Source organism: Bison bison, unplaced genomic scaffold, assembly GCF_000754665.1.
Source record: "Bison bison bison isolate TAMUID 2011002044 unplaced genomic scaffold, Bison_UMD1.0 scf7180017864460, whole genome shotgun sequence".
Taxonomy (NCBI): Eukaryota; Metazoa; Chordata; class Mammalia; order Artiodactyla; family Bovidae; genus Bison; species Bison bison.
In genome coordinates, this window is record NW_011495022.1 from 6314146 (window position 1) to 6327202 (window position 13057).

Below are 13057 nucleotides of genomic sequence, written 5' to 3' on the forward strand. Positions count from 1 at the left end.
CTCGGAACGTGACTGAGCTGCTGTAGCCTGACCCCGGCAGCCGGCAGCTCTCTGCTGGGAGGGCTGTGGGTGGGAAATGACGGTGATTTCCTCCCTGCTTGGTCCACCTCGAGCATCGACTCCCTTCTCCCGCGGCCCCAGGGCTGCAGACGTAGCAGGTGAGATGGGCCCCTGGGGCGCCGACTGCGCGGTCCCATTCCCTGGTGCCCCCGCTCTCGCTCCTCCAGTCTGAGCCGGTGAGCAGCGCCTAGGCCCGCAGTCCGCTGCCTGCGCCTGCCCGCCTCTGCCCCGCAGCGCCTGCCTTTAGGACGTGCGGTCCACCCGGGAAGACAGGCAGGGGAAGGGGCGGCCTGTCCCCTTTGGTGACAGATCTGCCATCCCCCAGTTTGAGGAGCGCCTCACTGTACGTGCATCCACCATATCGTTCTGACTCTTCCCATTATTCTGGGGGGTGGCCTCAGCGAATGCCATCCTGGGAGTTTGTGCCCAGGTACCTGGAGCGTTGCACCAAATTGTCTCCCTTATCCCTTTTAGGAGCATTTCACTTACCTTGCGATGTGACTACCATGCCCCGGGAAAGCTGAGCGTCCAACTTTTTATCCCGAACACTTCCACTGCTGCCTTCCCAGGCATTGGGTGGCAGCTGTTCTTTGGGCGGCCTGTTTGATTAGGGATTCTCTACATCCTTATCTTAGAGGGCCGAAGTCTGTCACCGCCGACAAGGCAAGAGGCAGCGCTCAGCCCTCCCCACCCTGGGTCTCTAGGGAGGACATTTGGTCCCCGGCAAGTAGGTGGGAGTGGGTGGATGGTGTGAGTGTCGATGTTGGAAAGTGCTTGAATGGTGCAACACTGTATTACGTTTTTCCCACCCGATAAAGGATATTGGGTGTTTGAGAAATAGACAGCCTAAGGTTTTAAAGCTTTCTCTTTGAAACCAGTCAGAACCCTCCTCCCGATTTTCACTTAATAGCAGTTTACAGTGTCGGTGGTTCCTCCTTGTTATCTAAATCATGAGTGACCAGAAGTGGCTAGCGTATAGCATTTGTCTGCTCCCGTCCCAGTGAGTGGTCTTTTTCTGTGACAAGCCAACTTTTTGTTCTTTAACAAGCATTGGTTTTTAAGGAGATGAAAAGACTGGATGCAATTTTTAAAAAATACTTCCATTGCTGTGGCTCCTGTTTATTTTAAAAGAATGCTTTAGGAAGTTTATTTTCTTCCTGTTGGAAAAAAAAATTAAGATGACATAAAACTTTCTAAGTCCTTTTTGGTTATTTTGATTGCCCCTCAATTAGCAGATATTGCTTTTATGATATCAAGGAACATTTAAAAGAAGCTTCATGGGAAAGGAAAGATTACTTTCCAAAGTTTTTCTCTTAATTTTTGCCTAACTGAAAGTTACACCTGGACATTGCTACAACTATTTGACCATCACCTAGAGGGAACTAAAGAACTTTCCCTTCCCTGTTGATAACTAAGATCAAACTAAAATTTTAAATTGAACTCCCCTTGGTTGTTTGGTATAAAACAAAAACTGATAACCTTATAATCTATCCCATCCCTGTTTTAGTTGAAAGCTCTTTAATACCAAGTATGTTTGAAGAATTGGCATAGAACAATTAATTGTATTTAATTTACTACCATTCTTGTTATTATTAGGACACACAACTCCCAGTAGCTGTTATTACCATTTCTTGAAGGTCTCCTTTGTGAAAAGCTACTATAATAAGCTGTGTATAAAATCTCCAGTCCTCACTATATCCGTCTAAGGAGATTTTTACTCTCATTTTACAGTTGAAGAAGCTGAAGTGCAGGCAGGCTTAGTTGCCCAAGGAGTTGATAAGCGATAGGCCCCAAATTGGGTTCGGGCCATTTGACTCTTCACTGAACAACTGCAAATTTACTTAAAACTGTTGATTTAAAAATTATTGGAATAAATTGACATGCAAGTGTGGTTGGTACAAATAAGGGGCAGTGAGAAGTATAAGTTAATCCAGGCAAAGAAATATAGGGAACTTTTAAAAAATAACAGAAGACTGGAGTAGTTTATCACTTTAATCTTAGCACTAGTTTTTCAAATCCACATCTCTCAGGGGCTCTGAATGTTTAACGCTTTAGTTCACTCATTTACCAGCTCCTTACTTCAGTTATGACTACCTGTATCAATCAGTAGCTTTTCCAGGATATAATCTGATGCTTATTTGGTAGACTTCAAGTATGTGTGAGTATTACAGGTTTTGTGTGTATTGACCACTCCTATCTAATCCTAGTAGGAAAATAACTTGTCCTGATCCAGATTTAAACATGTTTTTAAATGAATTCAGCTTATACTAGGGTAGCTCAGAGAAAATTATCTCATCCACACCCCCTTGGATCAGTTGTTGTTGGTTTCTGGCCTGCCATCTGAGTCCTTAATGTTAGGTGGGTGTTTAAGAATTTAACCCTGGGCATTGTACATTTCAGGAAGCATAAGCTGTTTTACTTTTTATGTTATATAAGGTTACTTTGGATGGTTTACCCATAATAATCCCTTAGGAATTGGGAATGGTCTCTATATTAACTTCTAGTTACTAATAAAAGCTGATTAGTTACAGAGTTGTTCAAATCTAATGTGTCCCTGGCTGCAAGAAGAAAGTCTGCTAAGTATTATCATGTTAACATAAAGTTTTCCTTGCTTTAGCATTTTCTGAACATCTTTAGAACATTTTACAAGACATTTTGTGTTCTTTAACATTGTATGAACAGCTTTTAGAACATTTTAGAGCACATTTTGTGGTCTTGGGCCTGTTGCTATATATAGTAAAAAAACTTAGAATACTTAGCATTCAGAGAAAAACAAGATTCTGTCCACGAAGTAGACAGTTCCTAAGAGAGACCATTGATCCACCTAAGAGTGAAGGGTTTATACAAGAGCAGGTAATTGTTTTTGCCTCTTAATCTCCTATCTGCCTTAATCTTCAGGCACTGTGCTTGGCATTAGGAAGAAACAAAAGCATGCACAGTCCTTGCTTCTATGGCACTTAATGTCCGGTGAAGGAGACAGACATAAATCACATAGTCACTCTAATGCACAGTCTAATAAACTGAGAAAAGTGGCCTAAAGTTAAGGAACACAATTCTACTTGAGAAAGGCTCCTTGCCTGGGTATGGTGTTAGAGGAGCCTTACCTACAACAACTCCTGAATTGATTTGCATACAATTCAAAGGATGGGTAGTTGTTGTGTGGAGAATGGTAGGTGGTTAGGGAAGAGAATATTTTAGAGTGAACTGCATGTGCAAAGTCCCTGTGGCACTCAAGGGCACATTCAGTGCCGCTGTGGAGCATTCAAGACAGCCAATATGTGTTTCTGGTGTAAAAGGAACTAAGACTAGGTAGGTGGGAGGCCATCATTTTTTCCTTCATTCTTTCTCTTTTATGCCACCAAAAGTTATATTTAACTTTTGTTAAGTGATTTATTTGTAGCAAATGTGTTTATAAGGACTTGATATTGAATAATATCGAGTTCCTATGAGGTAGGTCCTATTATTGCCATTTCACACATGAGAAAAGTGAGGCACAGAAGTTATTCGTTCAAAGTTAATTAGTGATATTTTATTATATTCTTTTTCCTATCCTATATTCAAGACCTTCTGCAGGCTGGAAAGGACCTTCCTGTCCATTGTGACTCCTTGATGTAGCCCTGAGAACTTCTGAAATTTCTGGACAATTTGGCTGCAGTGGACATTCAGCAGAGACTCTGTGGGCCCCATGCTCTTATCCACCAGGTGGAGCTTGAGTCTGGATCACTGGAGAAAACCACAGGGCATCATTGCAGCTGTGATATTTGTGGATGTTATTTTACTCATATCTTTTACTGAATATAAGACATAAATATTTTGAGCTGACCCACCTTTGAGAGTCAAGAGGTTGTTGTTAGCAGACATTCCCACCCTTTTTTTTTTCTTCATTGTATTTTTCTGTGATGGTAGTTGAAAAAAATTTTGTGTATTTGGCCATTTAATAAATTTAGGTTTGCCAGTGTATCCTTGCAACTAGAATTCTTCTTGTTGATTTCACACTGAATCTTTCTTCCTTTCTTTTCAGAGCTCTGGTTGGAGTTGGAAGGTGAAAGAAAATGAATTCTTTTTCCGATATACCTGCCAAGAACTTAACCTTTGCAGTCAATATGACCAAGACTTTGTCTTCACCAGTTACACATGGATTTAATTCCACTAATGACCCACCTTCAATGTCAATAACAAGGCTTTTTCCAGCCTTACTAGAATGCTTTGGCATAGTCCTTTGTGGCTACATAGCAGGAAGGGCCAATGTTATAACATCAACACAAGCAAAAGGACTGGGAAATTTTGTCTCCAGATTTGCACTTCCAGCTTTACTATTCAAAAACATGGTCGTACTTAATTTTTCTAATGTGGATTGGTCTTTTCTATACAGTATCTTAATTGCCAAAGCTTCTGTATTTTTCGTTGTATGTATATTAACGTTACTGGTTGCCAGTCCCGATAGTCGATTTAGCAAAGCCGGACTATTTCCTATTTTTGCTACACAAAGTAATGACTTTGCATTGGGATATCCTATAGGTAAGTTATTTTTTATTTTTTAAGTTTTAATAAATGTCAGGTGTTTTAGGAGGTAATAAAATATAAGCCTTTACCTTGAATCTTTTGTCTGTGTGTTAGCGATTTATACCTCATTCTTGTATCTAAGAAATCTTTCATGTTTTTTCTTAAATATGTCTTAAGTTAGTTGGATTATATATTTTTTCAGAGTTTGAGGCACCTTCAAACATCTACTTAAAATAAATGGTCGTGTCCAAATAAACTTTGAGCCCTCTAATAGTATTCTTTTTCTTCTCCACAGTCACATATGAAAGAAGTTTAATTTCCAGAAGAGATCTGGAATTTGAGATCATGATTTAAATTATGTAAAAAGCATAGGCATACACCTGTTTAAAAACAGTCATTATTAGGTGTTAGCAGTGGAAATTTATGAGGGACTTTTTCCCTTCCCTATTTTTCTTACCATTTAGAGTATATATTACTTTACATTAATGCCTGTTATTGAATTTGTTATTCAAAATATCAGTGTGCTTTTGTTGAAGTTAATTTCTTGTTTAAGAACAAAATGATGTGTTTTTTTTTTTTAACCTTTCCAACTTTTCCTTCTTTAAATTTCCAACTCTTTAAACAGCCTAATTTTATGTTTCCATGTGTATGTTTCCTAATGAAATAGTAAACATACCAACTGGGACTGTTTAGATATCTTAGAAACATATTCTGTTTTCCAAACTGCCACCAGTGTGTGTAGTGTACTTTAATAACTAGTCTTTAATATTCTTTATGTTAAAGTTTATGTTGTGCTTTGATCATTTATCATAATGTAGGGATCTGAATATTATGAATATAGTCATTCATTTTTTTCCTTCATTTATTGATAGGAGCCTGTTAGCACCAATGACCATGCTAGCTGCTGGGAATACCCTTGTGAACAAAGTTCTTGTACATATTGAATTTACATTTTAATGGGAAAATAAAAATAATATCAGGTAATTACAAGGGCCATAAAAATAAAGTAGTGTTATTTTATAAGGAGGTGCTATTTGAGGTGGGAGGTAAGATCAGTGAAGGCCTCTCTGGTGATATATCTTCTGGGCAGAAACTAAATGAAACTTAATGAAATGAACGATTGGAATCTGCCATTAACTTTCAAATTTCTTACTTTTTAACTATCCCCCCTCCAGAAAAGTATTTCACCTCTGGTGCTGAAAGGATTCTGGAGGACTATATGGTTTATCATTTTCCTCCATCTCACACTCACCAGAAATAGAGATTTACCTAAGAAATTAAATCACTCTGAGTAAAGCCGGAGATTATGAAAGAGAAAAAACTAGGCTGTTGGATAACTGAGCTGCAGTCAGAAACGAGATAGGTGTTCCTTGAAGGTTAATGCATTTTAAAATTTAGGCTGAACCAAGCATTTAAATAAAGACTTTGGAAATAAAAGAGCAAAAAGTTAATGTGTTGTCCATCTCTTCAGGAGCATTAATAATGTATGTTTGTCAAGGTATTTATGATATAAGGAAGGACTTTAGAAATGGCTAAGTATCATAGTGTTAAATAATAAATAGTGCTATATCTTAATTTAGACATGAACCATAAGTTTCATGCTGTCACAGAGGAGTAAGCCCATAATTAAATAGAAGTAATATTTGCAACTTTCCAAGAGTACTTATATACTTATCTCATTTGAGGTAGGGCAGATGTTATTATCCTCATTTTCAAATAAGGAGGCAGACTTAGAGATTTAATTTTCTTGCCCCAGGTCACACAGCTAACAGGTGACTAGATTTAAATCCTGGGTGTGCTTTTATGCCACACAGTTACATAACATGCCCATCGAATCATTAGGAGGCCCAACTAGCTCTTGTAATATATTATTTTCAAATAGAATCAAAGTTTTTCTTTATCTTTACATTGTTCAAAATAATTCATAAAATGAGGAGCAGTAGCAAAAGACCTATTAGATGAGTTTATTCATTTTCATATTAAGGCAGAATCTCCAAATAAAAAATATAGTCAACCATTTTCATTGCTGCTTCTCTCATGTCCCATACTAAATCAGTGAATCCAGAAATAATCATGTTTCCATCAGTGTGCTAGCCCAATTTCCCTGATGATTATACTTGGATATTTTGAGTTGTAATTTTTGTTTTTATTTTGTTGTTGTTTTTAAATCACAATATAAGAGCTCTTATAACATTAGGTTGTAGACAATAACTTTACTAGAAATCAACAGTATAGACAATAAATGTTTTCTCATGTATCTGCAGATTAGAAGATGTGGTACAGAACTGTAGGGCCATGTATTTGCTCTGATGAGAGTATTTATTATCTCTGTTCATGCCCATCTGCCTTGTGGCCATGCTTAGGGTGAACAGAGAAGACTGTCTCTAGAGAGAAGACCATTCTTTTGTTTGTTACGGCACGGCTCCCAAGAATTCCCACTCTCTTGTTCACAGATAAGCATCACAGCTTAAAGGAAATGTCCTTTTTAAGACTGCATTTGATCTGCAACATTGGTCCAATTTACAGGTTACTCTGAAGAAGAGGGATAAGTTAATGATTAAAGACAAAGGAGAGTCATGTTTCCTTTTTCTCTATGACAATTATAAAGGTCTATAAAACTGCATCAAAATGATTTATCTGTACTCAAGTGACAAAATACTACATTTCATCATTGCAGACTAAAAAAGGAAGCTTGCTATTTTAAGAAAAAAAATCTTTTCAAAGGTACTTTAAGAAATCTGAGTATGAGAAGAAGCCAGGAATCTACTGAGGTGAAATGTTGATCTCAGCAAATCAGAATGGTTCCCTGCCTCTGTCATTAAAAGATACTAATGGGGCATAGTTAAGTCCTATAATTTATTCTTCAAACAATGCTGATAGCATAAGCACCCCGACTAATCATAATTATGCTCTAGTGCTTGAGCTGTAAACAGAAAGGAAATGAAGCATTTAACTATAAGCCATTAAATAATAGAATGATCTTGTCTGGGTCTTTGTGTTATTTGCTAGGGACTGAAAACCTGCGGGAAAAAATGGGAGGCACAGTGGGTGGCTAATTTTGTCTCTTAGTTCTTCAAGGCTATATAGTAATTCCTCATAGTGGGATTCTCCCCTCCCCCAAGAGCCTTATTTTTAAGTATTAATTAGCACTTAATAGTTGATATAATGATTATAAATCTAATTTGTTAATGTGGGTCACTGAATTTCATTTTTTTCAGATTTGAAAAACTATTCAGATTGGTAGTGAATAGAGCTACCTATTTATAGATGAAGATGAAATGTTAAGTCATTATGCAAAGGAATGACAGAATGGACTGAAATTCCCATATTGAACCCTATTCTAGTAATTTAACAGGGATTTATTCCCAGTTTTTGCTTTCCCACTAGACTGTATTTCTTTTGCCTTCATATACCTGTTCAACTGACTTAAAATATCCCAATAGTAACCTGCTTTATAAATATTCAGAATATGAAAAAAGAAAAACATTGGATATAAAAAGAAATGGGTTCATGGATAACAATTAGGTATAAATTGCTATGTTACAGAATACATTTATAGTCCGTCTGAAACCTTTGACATTCACTGATACGTTAATTCCATTCAGCGAGTATTTTCAGATTTGCTTAGCGCTCTGCTGGGACTGGGGGTTATAAAATGATGCCTTCAAGGAACTCAGAATTTGTTGAGGTGGCACTGATATGAAACAAGGTACCAGAGCCATCCAGGGAAGGGGATATCCATGATATAGACTGAAGTCTTGGTGGAAGAAATGTCCTGAGACAGGCCTTAAGTAGTAGGCAAGATTTGGGTAAGAAAGAAGAGACTTCAAGGTGTTGGGGGATAATGATCAGCATATAGAACTAGTAATTATGAACCTGGTGTTCATCCAGTATGACAATGATATAAATTGGCTGATGGAGGATTTGCACTAAGGTATAGTCAAAGATGAGCTGGATGAATAAGGAACCAGCTGTGGCGACTGGACGATGAATGTCAAAAGATGTTATATATGGTCTTGTGGGTGGGGAGAGCTGTGGGGAAATCTTAGTTTTCTAAATTTAAGATTTAGGTTACATTGTCAATAGCAAATAAAATGGATGAAGGGGATGGTCAAGAAAAACCAGAGGAATATAGGTTGGTAAACGGTTGGTAGCCCAATTTTGAGATTTTCTTTTTGATGTGGATCATTTTTAAAGTCTTTGTTCAATTTGTTACAGTATTGCTTCAGCTTTATGTTTTGTTTTTTAGCCAGGAGGCATGTGGGATCTGAGCTCCCTGACCAGGAGTTGAACCCACACTCCCTGCATTGGAAGGTGAAGTCTTAACCACTAAGTCCAGTTTTGAGATTTTTAACTAGTGGGAGTAGTAGGAATTTGATTACATGTAGGAATCAAATACAAAAGATAATGCAAAAGAAGAAAGTATTTGGTGATTGGCTGCTGCTGCTGCTGCCAAGTCACTTCAGTCATGTCCGACTCTGTGCGACCCCAGAGATGGCAGCCCACCAGGCTCCCCTGTCCCTGGGATTCTCCAGGCAAGAAAACTGGAGTGGGTTGCCATTTCCTTCTCCAATGTGCTAGACCTAGATAATAGACTGTTGCTCATATTTGCTTTGACCTTTAAAACAACCTGAAGTCCATTATATGATGGTGATTAACTGCTACTGTACCAGGAAAGTACATTTCTGGGTTTTTTTTTTTTCTTAAAAAGCATTAACTTAAGGGCCTTTGTGTGCTTTTACATTCTCAGAGGAAGAACCTTATGAATTTTATTTTGGCTACTTGGGGGAAATTCTTAAGCTCAGATCGAAAACACAAGCCTTTTCTAAAATATACTCTATTTTAAAAATTGAGGGGTGGGGTGGGAAGGTTTCTCTTTGAGTTAGACTATCTAATAAAAACTATAGCTAACTAGAAATAGTTATCAAAAGTACTGCTTTTTTTTTTTTTTTTAACTTAAAAGGTGAAACTTTAGAAACATGAAAGAAAACCACTGAGTTATAGAGCTAGTATATCTAATTTGGAAATCAGTGGAAAGAATTTGTGAAATTTTAGGTAATCAAATGTGTTTTAACTACTGCATTTCAGAGATATTAGAGACCTCTGTATGTGCTTCGCTGAGAAAAGGGGAATTGAGTCTTATAAAAAGTAGGTTTTAGCTAACGAGAACAGGATCTTCTAAAGGTTATATAATCCAGTTACATAATTAATGGGACATGCACTTGACATTAACTGAACTCATGTATCCTGAGTATGTAAACAAATATATTTTCCTACCTTGTCACTTGATCTTAATGTAAATTGAGAAGCCTAATCTTTTACATTTTTTCACATGATTGCCTCTCTTATGAAGCAAGTGATTGTGAGTGATTGTGGCTGTTCTCTTTTTTATCTCTCTCATCTTGAAAATCATTTATGAGTCAACCTTTTTATATATTAGGTTGAATAATTTCAGAACTCATTGCCAAAAACTGTGCCTAGAGATCAGTTTGCTAGCTGCAAGGCTTTAAGTTGTGCTGATCAAGCCAAGACCAGGCCACCAACCCTCACGTGAATCAAGGAGACTCATCTTATACGGTGGTTAGATTCTAAAGTCATCATGTACAATTGAACCCCTGAGAAATCCCTCAAATCACCCACAAAATACGTATTCCATGTATATTGTACCATTTTTCTTAAGTCTAAAAGCCAGATTCTTTCTCAAGCGTTGTTCTTCAGTGAATATGTAATTAGTTTGTGCTTGAGGACATGCTGTATGAAAAAGAAAATTGAAGCTTTTGTTTTCCTAAGAAAGCGTAGTTGAATTTGCCATTAGTTAAATGTACATTGACATGACTTTACTGTCTCCCACTTCGAAACGTTTCTTGGGTCCACTTTACCATCTATAATTCTTCAGCAGCTTCACAGGGCTTCCTTCCTGAAGGTGTTCCTTCCTCTCCAGTGTAGGCTGTTCATTTCCTCATCACTTTCATACCACGTGCACAGTGGGTGGGCAGGACTGGCATCCTCAGCCACTGTGTATACAGCATTCTCTGCTCTTCGGTACACACTGCTTCTCTGAAGTCCCTGCTGCCTGCTAGACCACCCATCCTCATTGTTGCCACTCCTCATTCACTGAAGACTTAATAGCTGGCTCTCTGTCGTCACCTCTACTCCCAAGTTTTGCCATTATCTTGTTTGACATTAGTATCCATGTGAGCTACCCACCAAGCTCTTTGCTCTCTCTCAGTTCCTTGACCTCCTCACCTTCAATGATGTTTTCCTCTACTGCATTTTAGCTGCCAACTCCCATAGCCACATCCTGGACCTAGCCATCTGGGAAACACTAAATTCAGCAGCTCACTATCCGACCTGCTGTGATCTCCTAAATTTCCAACTACACCTACTTGGATTTCACAGGAACCTCCAGTCTCTGGCCCCTCTGCTTTTTATCTGTTAGCCATGTCCTGTCTTCACTGCTTTTCCTGTATAGCTTGGACTCCATCACATCAGTCCTCATTTTTCAGTCCGTTGTCTCCTCTGTCCTCCATTTCTCCATTTCTCTCCTCTGCCCTCTGATTTCTGCCTCATCACGTCAATGAAACTTCCCTCTCAAGAGAACCAACAACCACCTTGGTGCTATGACTACTTAAACATTTGGTTAGTAGATTTTAACTTTAAATTGTTTTAAGACCTGTACAATTCTGCCCCGTTCTTGAGACTAGTCTTAGCCTCTGCACAGTAAAAATTAGTTTAACTAAAAATTTTAAAAAGTTGATTATTGCCTTATAAACTATGTCATTTAATATAGTGTGTTTTTCTTCCTTTTCAGCTTTACTAAAATATATTTTTCCAAAACTAAGCTAATGAAGTCATTCTACACTATTTAGGTTAATGTACAATATGTTATAATTAAGCAAGGAACATATTATATACATAATTTATTAATATATTTCTGTGGTGATCATTTTTTAATCCATTTTAATTTGCATTTTGCAGTTGAAGCTTTATATCAAACAACATACCCAGAATATCTCCAGTACATTTACTTAGTGGCACCAATATCTCTGATGATGTTAAACCCTATAGGATTTATCTTCTGTGAAATTCAGAAATGGAAAGACACTCAGAATGCTTCTCAAAACAAAGTGAAAATTTTGGGACTTGGACTCTTGCGTGTGTTACAGAACCCAATAGTATTTATGGTCTTCATTGGCATTGCCTTCAATTTTATTCTTGATCAAAAGGTGCCTGAATATATGGAAAATTTTCTTGATGGACTTGCAAATTCTTTTTCTGGATCAGCTCTATTTTATCTTGGTCTTACAATGGTAGGAAAAATAAAGAAACTAAAGAAGTCAGCATTTGTTGTACTCATTCTTCTCATCACAGCTAAACTGTAAGTTTCACTTATTTACTTGGGGATTATACTTTGTGAAAGCCTTATTTAGCCAATTTGTTGGGATTTTCTCCTTTAAATAGTTCGATAGTAGTAGTCCCTCCTAATTGAATGGTTTTAAAGGAAAATGTGATATTGGTGATTGTGGAAAGTCATTTCTGTGCAGGTTGTTTTTTCTATTTTACTGTTAAAGAATAAAGACTATGGTTTCCCTTCAGCTTTTATGTAATGTTCCCTAATACCTTCCAAGGTCCTAGTTTGATCATAGTTTTAAGGGAATTTTGCAGGATTTCTGAGTATTCTAAATCTATTAAAATCCTATTGGCTATGAAAGTGAAGTTACTCAGTCATATCTGACTCTTTGTGAGCCCATGGACTGTAGCCTACCAGGTTCCTCTGTCCATGGGATTTTCCAGGCAAGAATACTGGAGTGGGTTGCCATTTCCTTCTCCAGAGCAGATGATAAAAAGACCAAGTAGCTGAACATGAGGATCTGAACACAGGGATTTGGCTATGAGGAAAGCAATAATTTTGAACATACAAATTTATTTCATGAGCTTAGGGGAAATATTCTAAAATTCTGAAGGTGGTTAAATTTTCTAAATATGGATAAGTCAGTAGTAGTGATTATTATCAACCATCTGATCCTAACCTGCAAATGAAAAGTTCTTAGCTCCTTAGTTAATAGTTCTTCAGCCTCTTTAGCTCTTTAGCCATGGAGTTATACTTCCTGGTGTAGGTGACATAATTTTACTATGAGATGATCCCAAGGCACTTGGGGCATATTTAACTATTGAATTTAGCTCCTCTGTAGACAAATTCATGAGAACTGTGCAATATGAAATAGTATCTATATTTTCAAAATAATAAAGATGAATATAAATTCTGAAGATTATTTATAGTGGTTTTATGTTCTTGGAAATAAAGTAATATTTAGTTTTGCCACAATAGTAAATACAGTTCTGACAATGACACTGATTACCAACCATTACTTATAAATATTTAAATATTCTCATTAAAAATTTTTTTCTGGTTCTATGATTCCTATTACATAATTTCGTCTTCTTTTAATTATAAAAATACATAAAAGTGGTTCTTGACTCCATCTGAGAGCAT

General features: G+C 37.3%; 1 protein-coding gene across 3 annotated transcripts in view; it reads left to right on the forward strand.

The window, feature by feature from the left end:
• Positions 1–6: 6 nt before the first annotated feature.
• Positions 7–13057, forward strand: part of GPR155 (G protein-coupled receptor 155) — a 41797-nt gene continuing 28746 nt past the window's right edge. For 2 of the 3 annotated variants that reach the window (XM_010859807.1, XM_010859809.1), the window contains exons 1-3: positions 7–158; positions 4082–4578; positions 11542–11941. In XM_010859807.1, coding sequence (XP_010858109.1) covers positions 4113–4578; positions 11542–11941 — 866 coding nt within the window. In that variant the 5' untranslated portion in view covers positions 7–158; positions 4082–4112. Of the gene's footprint in view, positions 159–3622; positions 3904–4081; positions 4579–11541; positions 11942–13057 lie in introns of all 3 variants that reach the window. The other variant, XM_010859808.1, reaches the window with a different exon arrangement.